Source organism: Lepidochelys kempii, chromosome 3 (assembly GCF_965140265.1).
Source record: "Lepidochelys kempii isolate rLepKem1 chromosome 3, rLepKem1.hap2, whole genome shotgun sequence".
Lineage (NCBI taxonomy): Eukaryota > Metazoa > Chordata > Testudines > Cheloniidae > Lepidochelys > Lepidochelys kempii.
Genome location: NC_133258.1, coordinates 65,992,329 through 66,013,782, shown reverse-complemented (window position 1 = coordinate 66,013,782; position 21,454 = coordinate 65,992,329). Strand labels below are relative to the sequence as shown.

The 21,454-nt window shown below is 42.6% G+C and overlaps 1 protein-coding gene across 1 annotated transcript in view; it reads right to left on the bottom strand.

Annotated features, from left to right (window-relative positions):
- The window catches only part of LOC140908177 (serine/threonine-protein kinase MARK1-like), a 41,214-nt gene extending 21,829 nt beyond the window's left edge, over positions 1–19,385 (bottom strand). The window contains exons 1-4 of the mRNA XM_073335139.1: positions 19,034–19,385; positions 17,663–17,955; positions 12,484–12,539; positions 3,457–3,595 (exon numbers count right to left, since the gene is read on the bottom strand). Coding sequence (XP_073191240.1) covers positions 3,457–3,595; positions 12,484–12,539; positions 17,663–17,955; positions 19,034–19,285 — 740 coding nt within the window. The 5' untranslated portion in view covers positions 19,286–19,385. The remainder of the gene's footprint in view (positions 1–3,456; positions 3,596–12,483; positions 12,540–17,662; positions 17,956–19,033) is intronic.
- Between the last annotated feature and the right edge of the window lie 2,069 nt (positions 19,386–21,454).

Here is a 21,454-nt window from a genome sequence, read left to right as displayed (position 1 = left end):
AAAGCTAGCACTGGTGTTTCCTCAGTGGAATCCTAGTTGTATTACTGTTCAATCTGATTTGGTTGGCTGAACGTGATTTTGGATTAATTCAAGTCTTTGTTTCTGGTGACAAACATTACCTATCAATCAGTCTCTATAAAGTCAGCACTTTTACACAACCTAGTTGGTATACTTATTTCATGATAGTTGAACTGAGATAGAAATAACATCATGAGAGTTAAAATTTCACTCTGTCAAAGCTCTTTTTCCATGCTGAAGGTCTCAGCAATAATAAATCAAGTTGTAAATTAATTTTTTATGTCTTAAACACAGAAAAATGTCTAAATTAAATACCAAAGGCCACATATAAGTTTTATACAACTCTTTATGTGTGACTCATTGACAGAATGACATCAGTAAATAGCTTTAAGGTTACTATTTTGCAGACATTTTGCAGACATCTCAAACATGAACTAAGCTAAATCAGGTTTCAGTTGCTGACAGCATTCTCTCAGCCAAATTAAGCTTTGTAACTCCTTTGTAAACTTAGAGTAGCACTCTTGAAGTCAATGGCAATACTTCAGATTTTTACTGATGTAACTCAATAAAATTTGTTCCTCTGTGCTTAACTGTCTATATCCTGTATGTTTGTGGGAGAGCAGGAAGGGAGAGATGTAAAGAGTCATGGTTAGGCCACAAAATACTGTTATATGGTATGTCCTCCACAATAGTTCTCAAGAACAAATGTGCAGTTAGTGTATGCTATAAAGTCAGTGCTATGAAGGTCTAGCTTACACTCTTGGTCACCTGCAGATATGTAGCTTGACAGGGAACTGTCTGCTTACATACATTTTTATACATCAATTATCTCCAAAGTGTCCAGCAATTCAAATCCAAATGATCACTCAGGGACATTGGGTGGACTTGGTTGCATCCTGGTGGACTTTAAGTCCAAAAGCCAAAGAATAGATGTGTTTTTATATGTATTGTAACATGTAATGTCTGTCTCTGTCTGTCTATGATTAATACCTGTGTGTTTGTATATGCACATATACATATCTGGGGGAATTCTGCGCCACCGCACACATGCATAATTTTTTTCAGCAGAAAATAACTTCTGTTGAAAGTTGCTGCAGTTCCGCCTTTTGACCACCAGGGGCCACTGTAGCACTAGAACAGAGCAAAAAGAAAAGGAGTACTTGTGGCACCTTAGAGACTAACACATTTATTTGAGCATAAGCTTTCCTGAGCTACAGCTCACTTCACCTAGTGGGAACAGTGCCAGCTGCTGATAGGGAAGGGAAGAGGTTGCCTGCCCAGCGCCTGTCAGACCAGGTCAGGAAACAGCGGATATGGAGGGACAGACAGCGTGAGGCTGGGGTGGAGGTGGGGGTCACAGACTGACGTTCATAAGGGCTATTGCGGGAGGACAGATTGGGGCAGGGGCTGAATGGGAGTGGAGGCACTAGCCCGCATGGGGATGGGGGGAGTGGGTGCAGGGCCACATGGGGGAATGGGGATGGCTGAGTGGGGGAACAGAGACACATGGGGACAAGGAAGGGGGTGAAGGGACACATGCGGTTGGGGGATGGCTGAGGGGGCACAGAGACACATGGGGATGCAGGGAGGGGGTGCAGGGCCAGATGAGGTTGGGGTTGGAGGATGGCTGAGTGGGAGCATAGAGACACATGGGGATGGGGGAGAGGGTGCAGGGACACATGGGGATGAGGGGAGTGAGTGTCTCAGTGGGGGTGTAAGGACACATGGGGGCATAGGGACACATGGTCAGGGCAGATGTGCCTGACTGAATGGGAGAGGCTAGGGGTCAGCCAGGGTCTGCATACAGGAGGCTCCCTAACAATCCCTTCCTCCCCCCCAAAAAAGCTCCCCTGTTTGATATTTCTCCCACCCACACCCAACAACCCTCCAGGTTCACTCCTAGACTCCTTCCCTCTTCCTCAGCTCCTCTGTTACCCCGGACTCCCCCAAGCCTTTGCACTGTTTCGGGGGGATGAGGGGGGAGGAGGGGCGGCAGAAAATATGGCTCTGTATTGTAGTTTAAATGAATTATTCAGAGTTCTGTATTTATATGCCTAGCAAGGAATCTGTTTGAAAAAAAACATTTGCTGAATATTTATCATTGTCTGTATTGTTACTAACTGACATACTTGCTGACAGGTATTTTGAAATAAATTACCAAAATTATGGAAACTCGTGTGATTATATTGTGTTATTTTGACAAACAAAATAATGCAAAATTTTGCAGAATTTTTAATTTTTTGGCGCAGAATTCCCCCAGGAATAATATAATATATGCACAGGTAAATAAATTAATTCAGAGAAGTCCTGTGGCCTGTGTTATACTGGAGGTTGGATTACAAGATCACCAATGGTTCCTTCTGGCCTTAGTCTATACGCTTTTGACTTGGGTCCATTTTCCATTATTTTTTGTGATTTTTCTTGCTGAAAATTGGGTTTCTGGTAAATGAAAAGCTTAGAAAATGTTTTTTAATAAAAATATTGATAAAGAATGTTCGAAAAATTTGTGAAAAATGTTGATTAACGCTGACAATTTCCCACACAAAGTCATTTTCAGCAACAAAAAACCCTTTCTGTTTGAAAGTTATTTCTGTATGAGTTATTCCACTGACTTCAGTGAAATATTCACAGTGCACGAAGTTAAGCACATGCATAAGTGTCTGCATGATTGAGGCCTAAAAGTAGCATAATGTCATAATGGCTAGAGGTAACAAAAGAAAGGGAGCAGGAAGGAGAATGGAAGACAAGCGCTATCTCAGTGTGATCATGAAGTTGCTTTGATAGTTATGCATGTATCAGAATGGGGTTTTTGTAGTGGTCATCTTTGGTTGAAATGGAGATGGGTGATAGGAAGGGGATGAACCTGTGGGAACAAAAGCCTGGGGAAGGATCAAAAATTGGGGAGAAATAGAGTGACGACAGTGGGTGGAATCTTGATCCTATAGAAGTCAATGGGATTTTTGCTTTCAGTGCGGCCAGGAGTTCAACCTATTTCTTATATATACTGTGGCCTGGTCTACACTACAGAGTTAGGTTGAGAGGAAAGAGGCCTTAACCAGTTACTTCATAGTAGCCAAGGCAGGAATACATGGGTCTCAGCTCTGTATTAGCTCTTGGTTCACCTATCTCCACCAAATGGCAACACTGCTCCACTCTCCTGGCCATTACTGACATATCAGCAAGGCACCATGACTAAAGATAGAGATTCAAGTATTAGACCATGGAATTGAACCATAGAGACTAACAGAGCAATATTATCCTATGCTCTTCCCTGGAGTGCTAGTTGGGGTATCCCTCAGGGTTCAGTCCTCTCATGTATCTCCTCATTTTCCCTGTTGCTGCCCCAAAGCACAAGTGCCACCAAATCCTGTATTATCAGAGTCTAAATCATTCAATTTCATAACTTTCTGATGAGTATATTTTTATAAATCTACTTACATGGACCAGACATCCACCTTTGGGCCATATTTCTTATGAGCTAGGAGTTCTGGGGCAGCATAGGCTGGGCTTCCACACTGGGTGTTCAACAGCTCCTGAGAGAGACCCTCAAACTTCATAGTATTGCTCAGTCCAAAATCTGCCGGATTCACAAAAACAAAGAATTTGTAGTCTCCTCTGGGACTTATTTATCCTTAACATTTGGCCAAAGACAGGGAAAAAGGTACAAAAACCCAAAACACTGAAACAAGCAATGTTATGAAGGAGGCGACTAGGTACTATTCCCAGTTTCCTTTATTTATTTTTTAGCATTTATAATTAATATTGTAACTTTGTTCTAAGAATACAGTATTGCACTGATTGCTGAATGTGCTCTAAATCTGTAAATAGAATAAACATTCTGCACTTAGGGCTTGTGCACTTATACCACTGCAACTTCCTTAAGTTAGAATATGAATTTAAACCAATCTAGTTAAATGGATGCCAAAGTCTGTGGGCAATCTTAGTTCAGTCTAAGTGGCCTATTTCACTTTAGTTAAAGTGGATTAGTGTGATGGTTCCAGGGTGAGCTGTACCTTTGATGCCTCTCCCTCCCCTGTCTCCCCTAAACACCCTTTCAAAGCAACGGGTCTGTACGTCTCTCAGGGTTGATTTTCACAATTCAGCCCACTCTTACAGTGGAACCCCATGTCATACTACCCCTGTTTAACACTGTATTACCTCAGCAGGCCCAAATGGGTTTTAGCCTGCTGTCGACTTCCCTTGAGGAGTCTGGGACCTGAATAAACATGTAGTGTTCAAGACCAGATTGTTAAATAATACTTTGTTTTGATCTATCCATAAGAACAGAACAGGGAAGAAATAGCAAAACAATGAAAGCCTAAACTTTTCTCTGTTTTCTTCTCTAAACTTGGCATATCTCTCAAATGGGTAGACCCAATAAGCCTGGGCACATCACCACACCCATTCCCCCAGGGCTAAGTGACAGCCTGCTCCTCTGCAGACACTTTTTCCCCTATGTGCTCAGAGGGGCTGTTTATAACCATTTTAAAGCTCTTTGTTTAAGAATTCCCATCTGAATCTCCCTGAGGGCACAAGACAGGGTCTTACTGCTTCCCATCCACAGGATAAGCCAGATACCTGATTCCACATGAGGGGAAGTAAATTCCAAAGGAATGAACTCCTATATTGTCTGGTTGAGTACCAGCCATTGGGGCTATCTACAACCATTGAGTTTGGTTTCTGCATGCCAAAGTTAACTAAGGCTTTATCTACGCTAGCGACTGCACAAGTGTCCACACATGTGGCTGTGCTCTAACCCCCTGTTGTGCACATCTAAACTCCAGAAACTTGTCTGAAGGTGAGTACAGGGCGAGTAAGCTAGCACATGCCTTGGGCTGTGGCATGGACCCAGACCCATATGCAGTGTGGACGGGGGCAAAGGGCATGTACCAGGTCTCCAGTTTCGATAGTCCTCCATCCCTGTTTCCATAATATAATGAACCTTTTTCTGCCTGACCCTTACCAGCCTACAAAGGTCCCTGTCCCCCTGTTTTCACCAACAGTACTGAGGTGCACTGACGACATCAGAACAGTTTTCTGCTGCACTGTTTTGATCTGAAAAAGGGAACATGGATCCTGCTCCAAGAGCAGCTGCTAGGCCTGTTGACCACACCCAGGTGCTGATCAATGTGTGGTCTGAGCACACTGTCCTCCACAACTTTGCCTGGAGTGACAGGAACATATGCCTGTACTGGGAAGTGTCATGGAGGCTAGGGAAGGTGAGCATTGAACAGACACCAGCCCCATGCCGGCAAACCACTTGAGGCTCCTGTGCAGAAGGTCAAAAGACTTAAACAGTCATTCCTGGAGGGCTACGAAGAGCTGGCCCATGTGCTGTCAAGGGCTCCTAGTATAGACCCTGAAGTGGCTTATGACCCCTGCTCCTCAACCCCGTTGGTCTCATTGTCTGATAGGATGCTGATGAGGGCCAGAGTGAGGAGTCAGCAGGGACTCTGGAGAAACCCCAGAGGATGAAGAGCATGTGATTCTGGACCTCTACCTGGAGGTGGAAGGCCCCCTGACAACTCAAGGAGAACTCCAAGCAGAAGCAGGAACCAGAACCCAAGGCTGGTAACTTACAATGGATCCCCACCCTGCCTAGCAATATTCCCTCTTCCTCTGGTGCTACATTCCTGATTTTAAGCCCAGACCATCCTCCACTTCAACCCTTAAATGGTCCTGAGCAAGACACAGCTATAAATCAATGATTTTATTGATTTCTGATTAACTACTAAAGCAATTGGCAGATGCTATAAAACAGATTATTAATGTACAATCATTGTGCCCCTGTGTCTGTGCGTTTCTTGGACAACAATCAGGCAGTGATGGGCCTGGTGTCATGTAGACTGGAGGAAGGGAGTGGACAGGTGGAAAGGTCCTGGTAAAGAACATATAGTTGTTTGTCTAAAGTTAGTAACCGTTGTCTTTTGTCCCTTGGAAGATTATACAGTTTCAGCGCTTCAACCCTTGTTTTCCCAATCTTATCATCCCCTTACAAATTGGAGCCACACAGAACAGTGGGTGGGTTGAGCTGGAGAGGGGTTAGGTCCAGCAAGAGGAAGGAAACACTTTGCTTGTCTGAGGAAGTTAGTCAAAGCCTTCTTTGGTCCCTTGGAAGATTACAGAATTTTCCCATTCTTGTCCCTGGTTTTGGGCCTCTCTCCACACAGAACCGTGCAGCACAAGCCAAGGGAAACAGGTGTGAGAAGGAAGTGTGGGGTGGGGTCTAGTGGTTGCATAAACACAGTGTGGTGTCCCTTTGCTGTGAAAAGGTGAGGGTCTTGTGGTGCTGATCAGAAGTGGTAGGGAAGGAAATAAGGTTGTGGTGTGTTTCTTTCCCCCATTAGCCATTTCACCATTGCTAGGCAGACATGGGAAAGATTTTCCGATGATGCTGGGGGTGAGATGAGGTGGAGTGCATGGGCAGTTTCCATGGTTCACATCTCGTATTGCATGGAAACTCTGTATGCTAGCTGAGTATATAGTCAATTTCCAGTGAAGTGCCTCCTAGTCCTGTAAGCATATTTCAGGAAACGTCTGGTGTAGCAGAAACTCCAGCTGGGTCTTGACATTCAACAGCAGTGCAAATCTGCTTGGTCTACCTTCATAGCTGACTAAACCCCTCCATTCAGCAGTAAGTAGAGGGATGACCATCAGCAGAAACATCTCTTTGGCATAGATTACTGGATCTCCCCCACAGGACTGGAAAGCCACCTCTCTTCTATTCTGGTACCTTGAAAACTGCAGTGTTCTTCAAATGTTAGCCAGCCTTTAAAGAAGAAATTGCAAACTGGTAACATAGCTCCTGGAAGGAACTGCCCCTCTTCCCCTCCTCCCCTTGAGACACTATGAAAATTTAAAATTTTTTAAAAACATGACTACATGTTTCTTACCATTAGTAGCCTCTTCTCCTTTCTCATGGGCTGCAAAAGTCTGAGAATCAAGGATAGTCACATTCCTGGAATGCTGAAAAGTATAAAAATTGTGGCCTTCTACAGCAAAGTTATGTTATGTGGGGGGATTTCTTGCCTTCCTCCAAAGGAGAAAAATGTATAATGCTGCACTTGTCTTTGAATGGCAGGACCTGTGGTTCCCAAGAAGGAAACCAGTCTGCTAACCAGCAGGAGCAGTGCCCAGAGACAGCAGAGGCAGACAGAGAAGGACCTTGGAGGAGCTGCTCATTGGAATGGACGGGAGGAATCAGGAACAACTGGAGTTCCTCAGGGCATGGGAGGATCAGGCTCTTCAGCAGAAAGAGGTACTGATAACTGATTCATGGAGCAGGAGACACACCTTAGGTATGGGAGCACATCCAAAAGAAAAGGCAGCATTCCCTTATGGAGAGGCTGATAGACCTGGTGGCCAAACATGTTCAGGGTGCACCTGCTGCCGTGGCCACTATACCTGTCTATGTACTGCTGCCACCACAACCACCTCCTCCTCTGGCTGCCATCCAGCATGCTGCTGAGGCAGAGGACTCCTCCCCGTGAGTTACTGGAAGGAGCCTGCAGGACTTCTGAGACCACACCTTCCACTGGAACTGAAAACCTCTTGCAAGGGAACCCTCCTGAGCATCCAGGAAGGGAATGAAGAGCCTGCAGGAATCTCTGAAGCCCACCAAGTGCCCAGCCCCCAAACATACACAGGAGACATCCCTGTTTGTCCCCAAGAGCAATTTTCCCCAGTTGTTCCCTGCCTGTCAGGGGAGGAGGAGGGCAAGGAGACAGGTGCAGAGACATTAACATTTGCCCGTTGTACCTGGTTTCAGTCCCATTATGTTTTATTGGTTTCCATTTCCTTTAAAAATATTTCAATTACACATTCTATAGTACTTTGAATCAATGTTATAATTTCCTTGACACGTATGTGGGCTCCACTTCCTAAATATGATGAGCATACAATGTTTTCAGATTTGAGACTGGGCCCTGCAATTCACAGCACATGAACTGGAAAGGTGTAACTGTCTGGTGCCATCATACTGCAAACAGTTTTCTGTCCATCCCTACCCCTCACCTTCAGATTAAGAAATATCTGAAGTCCCAAGGGTCCTCAGGAGGGATGTGGAAAATGTGTTGTTAAGTGCTTAGAGAAAGCACCGCTAGTTGTAAAAGCAGCAGAACTCAGAACACAGAGATGGGATAGATAAACATCTTTATGGCTTAGGTCACAGGCTGAAAAATGAAAAACAATTAAAGTAACAACACAGGCATCTGCCACTATCCAATTATTAAATCCTCCCCCCCGCCCCCGCATCTTGATCCATTTTAATTTGGGATTAGTGCTCCATGACAGCCACTCTTAAAAAATGTTGATAAGATCCTTAAGCGATTGCGCACTCCTGATAACAGATCTGTAAACAAGTGTGAACATTTAAGACAACAGCATTGCACAATGACTGCATTACAACTGCCACCCTTCACAGCGCAAACCCAGCCCTAAGGTGTTAATCCAGTTGAGATGCCTGTTATAATTGCCTGCAATGGGTGAGTAGTCACAGAAATGAATGTCTAATGGCCATCAACTACAGGGGAACAAAAACCTGCACAAAGCTATGAAGCCCCACAAGTATGTGCCAATGGTCCCTCGTGTTTTTTACAGCAGCTGTACAGGGTGTGAAGTTGTCTCTTGGCACAGGCAGATGTCATCCTCTGTTTCCCTGTTGTGCCAAAATTTGTGCACATCTGGCATCCCTGATTCCCTTGCCCACTGGAAACCAGGACTGGTATGCATGTGTGTGGGATCCAGCTGCCTGTACTGAATTTGTAAACCAGACTTGTCCTGTGCCCACTCGGGATGGAAGCGCTCCCTTTTATCTTCACAAACATGGAATGTGCAACAGCTGACGATTAGGTGAACAGTTTTGGCCACATTGGCATCCAGTCAGCTGTGTAGACAATGCCAACAAGATTTCAGCCTACCAAATGTGCACCTCACAACTATTCTGGATCTACTGATTTTGTAATTGAATTCCCTTTTTCCATGGAACCATACTTCATGTTGGGATATGGTTTCATGAGGCAAGTTAGGAGCTGGTATGCGTGGTTCCCCCAAAATAACATTTGGCACAGACATAGCATGGAGAACCATATGGCTTCTGGGGAATAAAGTCCCATCTTCCCCCTTCAAGTTCAATATCAATCACCTGAACACCTTGGTGTCATGAATCTTTCCCATGTTTCACACGTTGGTATTCATGCATATGTCTTTGTGGGCTACTAAGCCTTACAGAATGAGTGAATAATTTTTGGTTCACATACTCATCCTTTTTGATGGGCAAAGTATTGGGATGTGGGTGCCATCAATGGCCCCTGTACAGTTTGGAAAGTCCATCTTTTGAAATCCAGGGATTATGTCTGGAACTTTGCTTACGATAGCCGCCCGTGGGTAAATCACAGTATTAGTTGCCTCACAAACTTGCAGAACCACAACTCCAGCAGTGGACTTTCCAATCCCCAGAGTGGTTTGCAATTGACCATTAGCTGTCTGGTGTTGCCAGCTTCTGTAGGGCAGTAGTCACCTGTTATGGCTTCCCTTTATTGAGTGTTCTGGTGCTGGAGGTTTGGTGCAAGCTTCTCACACGGCTCCGTAAAGGTCTGTTGTCATTTGGAAATTCTGAATTCCAGGTCATCCCATTGTTTCCAAAACAATGTAATCCAACCAACTGTGCTGTTGGTTGGATTACATTGTATCAGAAGGGATGGCCAACCCATTGGCATACTGTAGCAATACCATAGCATACTGTAGCATTCACTGTATCTGTTCCATGGGAGCCAAACTGGATTGTCATTGACCCTCAAGGTCAGCCATCTTTGTCATGTTAGAAAGTTCTGCCCAAAGTCCATCCGGCATCTCGCCATAAACATTTGTCCTGCACTAAGGAGCAGGAGTAGAACCACGTCATCATTCCATTGATGCATGTCTTCCACCCAGTTTGGCAGGAGAGAATGGTGAGCAGGAACCACCACTGGCAAATGTGTGAACGGCTGGGATAGTAGCAAGAACACGCAGCAAAGTGGTTCCTAGAGCGTCTCCTTCTGATGCATAGAATCCTATGATACCACCCATGAAATGGTAGTGCTAATGTTGCATAACAACTGCGGCAGTGTGGATGTGTGTATGCAGCGTTATATCCGTGTTCAGCACAGTATATGTGGACACTCGGCATGGGTATAGGGAACATGCGCGAGCATGTACATGGTCTAGTAACCGCGTATGCACACCTAAGACTGATTTAACTGTTAGCTACTTTTTAGCTGACAACACAATAATCACCAAACCCACAATGATATATATCTAACAGCTATAAAATAAATACAGATTTCGCCCACATTCTTTACAATTAGGAACAGATTTAACTAAACCTAAATAACCCATGCTTAAAGTCAAAATAAGAGTCCACATAGCCTTTTGGATCAGTTTAATTTTATCTCAATAAAAGCCAAGTATAACTATGCTAGTGTAAAGTTACCTCTATGCTACGGAGACTATACTGGCATAGCTATGTTGCCACAGCTGTTTTGGCATAACAACCTACACCAGTGGAAGGGGTTTTTCCATTGAAACATCATCTCACTGAATGATGGTAGCAAAATTGATGGAAACATTCTTCCGTTGACATAGCGGCAGCTACGCTGAAGGTTAGGTTGGCATAGCTGTTTCAGTTGTGGGGGGGTTATACCTTGTCTGTCATAACTATGTTGATCTAACTTTTAAGTGTGGACCGTGCCAAATTTGAGTAAGTAATCCCTCTGGTGTTGCTCTGTAAGATGCTGAAGTCACTGGGAGATGAAGACACTCAGAGCACTGTTAGGTCAGGTCTGTAAGAAACTATTAGCTAAAGCAGTGTTTCCCAAAGTGCAGGGTTGTACCCCATTGGTACGGTGATTGGTGGGACTTGAATCTAGGCCTGCTGGGCTACCAGGCAACCAACATCCCCACAACACCACCTGGCAGCAGCTATAGCCTGCCTACTCTCTATGACCCACAATGCACAGAGGTTTAAAGCCATGGGGTGTTTTGCCTTGAGTGATTGGGGTGATGGTGGTCTTAGTGATCCCTAAATGGCTCCTTGTCTTTATATAAGCTCATGAGAGCATACCAGGAAGTGTCCAGGTAACAATGTGAATCCCTAGCTAGCTGCCACAACTGCCCTGCTTCTCTCGTCTTGAATGCCTGGCATTGATCTCAACTCTGACTTGGATTCTGACTCCCAATTGTCCTCTGGAACTCCAGCAAGGATCCTGATCCCTGGTATGGACCCTCAGCCTGATACCTGACTCTGTCTCTAGCTTTCACTCTTGGCTTACCTCCTGATTCTGGCTCTGGCTTGACTCTTGACCCTGATATGGCTCTGACCCCTGACTTCAGTTCTGGAATCCAAAGCTCCTGCCACTAATCCTGCCTACCTTTATTCAGGATCCTGACAACAGCGGTGTGTGTGAAGTTCTTGCCAAGAGGGGGCCTCTCAGTTGTTGTCCAGTGTTTTGACTTTTGCTTTTTTAAAAAAGTAAATCTCTAGCTGTTATATATGGAAAGAAAATCTTGACAACGTGGCCCAAGTGTAACTGATGAAACAATGTCTTAATGAGCCCGAGTTCTTAATGAGCCTAAAACAATAGCTCTGAGTATTAACTGTCCCAGTCATTTCAATGGGTGCTGGCTCAGGTCAAAGGATGAAACATTAAATGTCAGCATTGTTATCTATTGCACTGCTTATCAAACCACATAAGAAAGGAGTGGAAGTGTTGTATTCTGAAGAGCTATGTAGCATGGGTAGGCAGGAAAGAGGGTTGTGAAGGACTAGCTTTGGGTGGGCCAGATGTGCCTGTTTGGTTTCCTTTTTCTGATGGGAGTTAAGCTTTCAAAAGTGTAGGAAACCTGTGCTACGCAAAGGCAATTTTGTCTGCAGAATTCTATGAGGTTTCTGTAAAATAAATAAATGCCTTTCTGAGCTGTGCTAACTGCTTGGTGCAAATTTCCCCAATTTAACAGTAGTTTGCCTCAACTTTCAGCACTCTAGCAAAACTTCAGTTAGTGACAGAAACAGTTTTCTTTTCAAAAGGTTTAATGATAAGGGGTCCGATTGAGGGCATTAGTCCATAGAAGCCTTTGGTGTTGTATCAGTTTAGTATAAAGTTTATTTGCTTGTGTCTATAATTCACCTCTGCTTTTCCACATAAGAGATCTATAATTCTTAAATTGTTTCTTGCCCCTACAACACACAACAAAAGAAAACTGAATCCTATGCAAAAATACTCTTCTCTGCGTATTTTAAAAATAAATTGAATAAATTCACAAATACAGTGTAAAGGCACACTTGGGCAAAGATTGTTCCAATCACCAACTCACCCACAAAGTTTGTAGTTTAATCAATAGTTGACAGTTCATGTAGCTTTCTATGACTATCAAGTCCAGTAACCAGAATCATCAACCTTCTATGTTTTTTTATGGATGATATGCACCTACCAACAATTTTGATGTTGTTGTTTTCATCCAGAAGAAAATTCTCAATTTTCAGATCCCTAGGCAAATCAAGAAAGAAAGCAAACTTTAAGATGTATTTTGAAACTTAACATTTATATGCTAATTCTTAGCAGACATTTTTAAACAAAAGTTTCAGTACAATAACGGTAGTACCACACAGCTCAGAATGCACAATTATAACAGGATCCTGCAGTTTCAGTTAGTGGAATGGAAACTTTCATAAAATTACTGAATATCTTACTGAATATTTTTAATGAATACTCATTTTAAAAATCATCTATTCTGTTAATATCTTTGGGTTAAGTCAATACCATTTAATTATTATTTTGCATACTATAGTGGTACACTATTTACTAAATCACTGCATAGCAATTCTTCAGGGCTTCAAAACTTCAAGGAAAATGTCTAAAATATAGCTATTGATTTTCCTGTTGCATTACTTCAGTTTTTGTCTTTTTATATCTTTGCAAAAATATACTTTGAGTATAGAGCATTCAGATTTGCACTTCAAGTTTATGGAGAATTGAGTATATTTTCTCTGTTGCATTAAAGAGGTGATTATATTGCAGGTGCTTTCGATGTGAGTAATTTAATTGTGTTCAGGAAGTATAAAAGAAAGGAGGTAAATTGAGAAGTGAGCTCTGTTTACATGTGAAGGAGAATAGTCGGGTCAAAGAAAGGCAGAAATAGGGACACTGTAGATGGAACCATCCTTGCAATAATGTTCACATAGACAGGATTAGCCAAAGTCAACTCCTTATAGCAAACAGTGATTACTAGGTCAAAATTCTAGGTGAGATACTATAAACTGGCTTAGCTGAACACGTGCTTATTATGGGAATGTTTGATATCCTGACAAAAAACCTAAGAACTAGAACCTGGCTTCCGCTCTGGTGGTGCCAAATGGCTTGGAAGTTGCCCAAAAGGGGTAGCCAAGGGTTTTCCATAGCACAGGGGAATCCTCAGCCGGTGTAATCTTGATATTGGGAGCATGTGCAGAGCCTCTTATGCTCCTGTGATCCCCTGCTGGCATAAGAGATCCTTGGACACCATTGCAAGCTGGTGTAGTTTAGAGCAGTACTCGGCTGTCCTAAAGTATGCTGGGGTCAGGGATGGCAGAAGTGGGATGGAGAACAAGCAGCTCCTTTGAAATGCCTCCCCTCAGTTGCAACCAGCACTTACTGGAGGCAGCTAAGGACTCAAGTTGAGACAAGACTTAAGGAGGGATGGAGACTGGGAGGAGAGAATGGGGCAGGGTGGGGAATTATATAATACTATAGCAGTTGCACAGGGTAGTAATGCAAATATCTTGAGATTAATCCAGTGTTTTGTGTGGTTTTATATGTGTGCATAGATCTACTCATTGTTTATAGGTCTCAGGAAAGTTATTAGTGAAGTGCTGATTCAGATGCACAATAGAAATATTAGAGATAAGGGAAAGCAAAATAACAATCAAAATAGGAAAAAGGATTCCTGATGATCAATATTCCTTATTTTAATACTAGAAGTGGCCAAAAAATGGATCAATATTTAGTTAAATATGTGACAAACTCAATAGAAAATGTTATTTGTCCCAAGGTATATTATAGAGTTAAGTCAAGGGTGTCCTAGTGCCATTCCTAGGCAAAACAATTGATAACCAAGCTCCAACATGTGACTTGTGCCAATGTCATGGCTACTTTGCAGTCAAGTTTCAAACCAGGATATAGCATGGAGGTGACCTTAGGAGCACTAAAAGATGACCTTGTAGCAACAGATAGGGGTTTCATATCCAATGCTAACACTATTTGGGTTTTCTGCAGCTACTGACACAATTGACCACAATGTACTGATGAGCCTTTTGTATCTGGAGTAGACTGTGCAGGAATATGATGGCTCTAGCCATTCCTCTCTAATAGGACCCAGAGGGTGGTTTGGCACCTGCTCCTCCTTACTGAAAACTCACCTGCAGAATTCCACAGGGATCTGCTCTGTCCCTACCACTCCCTTCAATATCTCCATAAGATAGAGCGGTAGAGGGACACCTCTGACTCCATGGCCAATAGCGCACTGACATTCAGCTGTATAGCCTCTTCTTCACAGAAGCAACCAACACCATCACAAGGGCTGCCTTGAAGAGGTCAGCATTTGGATGAAGAGCAGCAGGCTCAAATCTGAGTTGGTTATTGGTACAAAGGAGGAAACTCTTTGAAGGACAAGCTAGGTCACTGTCCACCTCTTCCATCAAAGATATCTGCTCCCAACCTCCTCCTTTCATTAAAGTGATGCAAAGCCCTGGGGTCCTGATCAACTCAGTACTTGGGCTAGAAAACCAAGCAGCATCAGTGATGAAAAATTCCTTTTTCAAAGCCCAATTTGCTAGGAAACGTTGCCCATTCTTCTCAGATGAGGATTTGTCCACAGTGATCTGTCATGTCCAGTAGGGCATGGCTGAAACTCAGGGCTTTGGGTATTTATGATTTTGCTTTCATTCCACTTTAAAAATAAAGTAAATTTACCAAAATTTTCTAGTGAACCAGTGACCCCGAAAAATTTTGTTTCAGAAAACCAAAATATGGTGTTCCTGAAATGAAATTTGAAATTGACATTGTTGTCATTCACTGACTATCAGTCATGAAACGACAAGAATGTCAATTTCACGAGCGCCCTAGTTCTGTTAGAAAATTTCCAATCAGCTGTAATTGCCAGACTTCCATAAAATTTCAATGCATTAGTGTTAAAGCACTGTATCTGGAGCTGAAAGCAGAAACAATTCAGAGGCTCCATTCAGAATGCAGCACTCCAGCACTTCAACAGGACAGGTTCTGCGAATTCAACAGCTCTGTGATCCAATCCCTCCACCAGCTCTGAATCTGCTTGTGTTATGAGTTCAAAGCCTTAGTCCTGAATTTCAATTTCAGCAGGTCAGGAGCCAGCTGTATCAGTGACTGTCTCTATACCTGTGACTCAGCAAGGCAACTGTCTTCCTCTGGGACAATGCAGCTGACAAAACATAGGAGAGGCAGAGGTAAATTGTTTTCAATCCACAGGTTTGCCTATGGAAAGAACTTCCAGAGGAGCTGAGACTAGTCAGCATCTGACTACTTTCAGGGTGTGCTGCAAAATGTCTCTATGACAAAGCCTTCCCAACAAAATCACATTAATGGGGAAGAAGGAAAGCAGGGGAAGAAAACAAACAATGTCCCTTCCCATTACATACAACTGGAGGATGTTCTCATGGGAAGAATTTAAACACTGTTGTTGGGATTGTTAGCTAATATCACACATATATTTAGAAGGCTTTGTATTCAAAGCACTTATGCTAACTATGAACCAAACTGCCAACATGCTTTGCACTCATGCCAAGCTTATGGTGAATTGCGTGTAACCTCTGTCTGTGCATGGAGAAATAATGTGGAATATGAACAGTGTGCTAAGATAATTGGGATAACTGGTACAAAGTCTTGGTGACTTTCAAAATTATTAAAATCTAGATAAGATTTTAGAAAAAATTGGTAAAGGTGTTCTTTGACTAGATAAGATACTCGACCAATTGGTAGCGGTGGGGGAACTAGGTGTGGTGGGGATGCTGCTGCACCCCCTGGCTTGAAGGAGTAATAACAAATACATGGTTTCCATCATCAGCACCCCTACTATAAAAATTGTTCCAGCACCTCTGCTAATTGGTCATGAAGTTCTGCATACCCTGAAAAATAGGTATGAAAATCAGATAAGAAAAATGATGAAAAATTTGTGCTAACTGGTGAATTTTCTGTATTGTTATTAGCAACCTGTGTATAAGTATACCCTGAAGGGAGCTGATATTCGGCGGAACCGATTCGAGCTATGGAGTTGCAACCCAGATTGGTATGTATTGCCTATCTGTACCATGCAGCTCTATCTTTGATTAATTAAATCTTTGATTAATAATAAGCTGAGCTATTTGAGTTCTTGAACAATAATCTAAATCCAACTCTATGTTGGTGGCCACTAAAGAAAAACCCTAAAATAGATTAGCTAGGAACCCACAAAGGCAGTGAGGTCAGGCTGGGATAGTCGGTGAGGTTTCTGTTAGGACACTTTACTGCTTATAATATCTAAGCCATGTTTTTATTTTGTAATTTTGTTCAGTTAATTCTTTAGTATTTGAGCAAAAAGATTGATACAAAGCAACGGATACAGGCAGATATTTACTGTTGGATTACAAGAAAGCAGAACACACCACACAAAGCACTTGTAAGAGAGTTAATATGCTACCTGCTAGATGAATATTTAATACTGCTTGCTGGCTATTGTTAAGTTACTATAAGTATGATTAAGTGTGAGGGTGGCTAGAGCTTTATATATGGGTGCTTTTATTATTATTTAAAGCTATAATAAATTACAAATTATTTACAAAAATACAGAAAACGTGAAAGATCACTGCGCAAGGCGGGAAGGAGGCATAATGCACGCTCTTAGTCCATTGTGCCCTCTACACACCCCATGATTCACAGCCTGGGGTAGGAGAGCAGCCTCCATAGAATGGCTACCTATCCATGAAAGTGGATGACACATAGGTAGAGCCTTGATTTTGATTCCACAACTCATCAATGAGCTTTGCTAAGACAGCATGGAAAGGTAAACAATCTGTCACTGTTCTAGAGCAATGTCCCACTGCTTGCTCCCTGGAGCAAGTGGGGAACAAGAAAATGAACTTTGACTCTGAGTCGCAATTTGTTCCCTGGTCTGCCTTGCAGACAACACAATAATCTGCTGCCCCTTACTCAGGTCAGATTAAGTCACAATGGATCTTATCACAGCTAAACCAGTGTTTAAAAAATATATTGAGTTATTTTTATTTGGTGTGATAACACTTTGACCCAAATTAATTCCAAAATAACCAAAATAACCAAACTTTCAAGTTAGTTCCCTAAACTACATTATAAAATTCGTCCTCTGTCCTGGCCCTGGAATTCTCCACTTATCATAAACACTTGATTAGAAAGGATTGAAAAAATGGGGGTAGGGATTGTGTGAAAATATTGAGATGAAAAATTGAAAAATGTTGATCTTCTCTGGAGTGGACATTATCATTATCATTAGGGCAGGTGAAATAAATAATTTCCATAAAGAAAAATACTACTCATACTGGAATTATTGATTTTGTCACTTTTATTTGAAAGGGGGGAAAGAACCCTACCTGTGGACAATCCCATGGCGATGCAGATGTTCAACTGCAGACATGATCTGCCTGGTATATTCCCTTACTTCCCTTTCTTCCAGTTTCTTTTTGTCACAGATTCTGTCCATGAGGTCTCCACCTAGGCATAGTTCCATCACCATGTAATAGGACTTTTCAGTCTCCAAAGTCTCATATAGCTGAACAATATTAGGATGCTTAATCATCTGGTGTATCCGGGGCTCCCGCTTCATATTTTTTAAAACGTAGGAATCCTGCTTGGCTTTTTTCTTGTCAATGACTTTTATGGCTACCTAAATTGTAGAATATATGCAAATTGGCAACACCCATTTCAACTTGAGCAGCATAGATCTATTTTCAAAATGCATGGGGAATAAGTTTACTTTAGTGAACTCCTGATTATTTAGACTGATCATGACAATTTGATGTTGCAGACAGGATGCATTTCCAGAGTGAAGCATAAGCTTTCTGTCTCCCTCAAGAGTCAAAATCTGCCATCTGATATCCACATCATATCTATGTCTGTATCTCTGTATAGCCCACTGATTACAGTAGGTAAGGTGCGCATGTAAAACACACCTAAAGACAAAAAATAAATATTTTCCTTTAAATGAACTGTATACTGGAAAGTGGCCAATGTGTTCTTTTTCTAACATGCTCCCTTAGGGCCTGATCCAAAACCCACCAAAGGCAAAAGAAAGACTCCCTTTGGCGTTAGCTGCCTTGGATCAGTCCCTTTAGAAGATTATTCAAACAGAATAAAATTAAATGTCATAAATAAAGAAATATCATATGTTGTTTAGAGCCATTCAAAAAATAAAGTAGACAACAAATACAAATTTAATAGTACATCATACAGCTCCATAAAGAAGACTTGTGGCACATATTTTTGTATTTTAGCTGGGGAAAATATATATTAACTAACTACATCCTGTCATCTAAGATATTGCAGTTGCAGTGGGTAGTTTCAATAAGCATTTCTCCATAGCTTTAAGGATCAAATACAGGATACTAGTTAACTCAGGCAGGATTACTGGAGAAAATAGATTTGAAGTTGTAATTATGCCACTATCCTTTTCCTCTTTCAACAGATGATGGCTTTGCTGTCAGAACTAGCTCAATGTCCAGTTTCATCTACATGAAAACAATTATACAAATTTACATTCACATGTATGACTGGCTTTTAAGTGAACAGTAAACTATTTCTGAAGCCAGACAGGTTCAGTTTCAAGACATAGGGTGGTAGTTCACTGAGTGACTGTGGTTTGTGGGATTAAAAACAATCATCTGAATTCCTAATTGCACTAATCTCATACGATGCAGTGAGATTAGTGGCAATTATTAGTTAAATTTACTCCATTATGAGTTTACCTTCTCCCCTGTGGGGATGTGTAGTCCCTCCATCACCTTGGCAAAGGAACCTTTGTTGATCATTTTGCCCACCAGGTAAGTCCCAACTTGTTTGGTGTGAGGGAAATTCTTTCCAGGCTCTTGGGGAATTTTGCTAAAACAAGAAGGTATCTGCACATCCCTGCTGTTTTTCTCCCATTCTGGTAATGTCCCTTCGAGGTTGCTGGTGTCTGTTGTTATGCCATCCAAAGTTGCTTTGATTGCTGTAGGCATCCTTGGGAGGGTCAGATTTACTGACCCCACTCTCTAAACAGTGCTGCCTTCCAGGTGTTGCCTGTGATTAATAACAAAGATGAGCATTAAATCTGTACATCCCATTGACCATCCAGTATCTAATCCTTTCCCTCGAGACTTCCTTTTCATCACTGATCTCTACCCCCCCAGGCATTCAGATCTGCTCAAGCAGAACCAAGATGCAGATTATTAACCTAACCTGATACATGATGTCAATTAATGCCCCAGTGTTGCCAGCTCTGATGACACACAATCCCAGCATTAGCATGGAATAAACCATCCCCTTTCACATAGAATGAGACTGCAGCCAAATGGTCAGTGCACAGGCAGGTAACACCAATCAACTAAATGGGACTCAGATTTCAGAGTAACAGCCGTGTTATTCTGTATTCGCAAAAAGAAAAGGAGTATTTGTGGCACCTTAGAGACTAACCAATTTATTTGAGCATGAGCTTTCGTGAGCTACAGCTCACTTCATCGGATGCATGCCGTGGAAACTGCAGCAGACTTTATTTATACACAGAGAATATGAAACAATACCTCCTCCCACCCCACTGTCCTGCTGGTAATAGCTTATCTAAAGTGATCATCAGGTTGGGCCATTTCCAGCACAAATCCAGGTTTTCTCACCCTCCACCCCCCCACACAAATTCACTCTCCTGCTGGTGATAGCCCATCCAAAGTGACAACTCTTTACACAATGTGCATGATAATCAAGTTGGGCTATTTCCTGCACAAATCCAGGTTTTCTCACATCCCCCCCACCCCCATACACACACAAACTCACTCTCCTGCTGGTAATAGCTCATCCAAACTGACCACTCTCCAAGTTTAAATCCAAGTTAAACCAGAACATCTGGGGGGGGGGGGGTAGGAAAAAACAAGAGGAAATAGGCTACCTTGCATAATGACTTAGCCACTCCCAGTCTCTATTTAAGCCTAAATTAATAGTATCCAATTTGCAAATGAATTCCAATTCAGCAGTTTCTCGCTGGAGTCTGGATTTGAAGTTTTTTTGTTTTAAGATAGCGACCTTCATGTCTGTGATTGCGTGACCAGAGAGATTGAAGTGTTCTCTGACTGGTTTATGAATGTTATAATTCTTGACATCTGATTTGTGTCCATTTATTCTTTTACGTAGAGACTGTCCTGTTTGACCAATGTACATGGCAGAGGGACATTGCTGGCACATGATGGCATATATCACATTGGTGGATGTGCAGGTGAATGAGCCTCTGATAGTGTGGCTGATGTTATTAGGCCCTGTGATGGTGTCCCCTGAATAGATATGTGGGCACAATTGGCAACAGGCTTTGTTGCAAGGATAAGTTCCTGGGTTAGTGGTTCTGTTGTGTGGTATGCGGTTGTTGGTGAGTATTTGCTTCAGGTTGCGGGGCTGTCTGTAGGCAAGGACTGGCCTGTCTCCCAAGATTTGTGAGAGTGTTGGGTCATCCTTTAGGATAGGTTGTAGATCCTTTATAATGCGTTGGAGGGGTTTTAGTTGGGGGCTGAAGGTGACGGCTAGTGGCGTTCTGTTATTTCCTTTGTTAGGCCTGTCCTGTAGTAGGTAACTTCTGGGAACTCTTCTGGCTCTATCAATCTGTTTCTTTACTTCTGCAGGTGGGTATTGTAGTTGTAAGAAAGCTTGACAGAGATCTTGTAGGTGTTTGTCTCTGTCTGAGGGGTTGGAGCAAATGCGGTTGTATCGCAGAGCTTGGCTGTAGACGATGGATCGTGTGGTGTGGTCAGGGTGAAAGCTGGAGGCATGCAGGTAGGAATAGCGGTCAGTAGGTTTCCGGTATAGGGTGGTGTTTATATGACCATTGCTTATTAGCACTGTAATGTCCAGGAAGTGGATCTCTTGTGTGGACTGGACCAGGCTGAGGTTGGTGGTGGGATGGAAATTGTTGAAATCATGGTGGAATTCCTCAAGGGCTTCTTTTCCATGGGTCCAGATGATGAAGATGTCATCAATATAGCGCAAGTAGAGTAGGGGCTTTAGGGGACGAGAGCTGAGGATTTCTAAAAGTTATTTAGAAAAAGCATTACCTGTTTTTAAATGACTGTAAAGACTATTTTGTTTGTGTGGTGTATGACTCATGTACTTCAGAAAGGGGCTGGGCACTAGTCTCCAAACTGAGTGAAAGG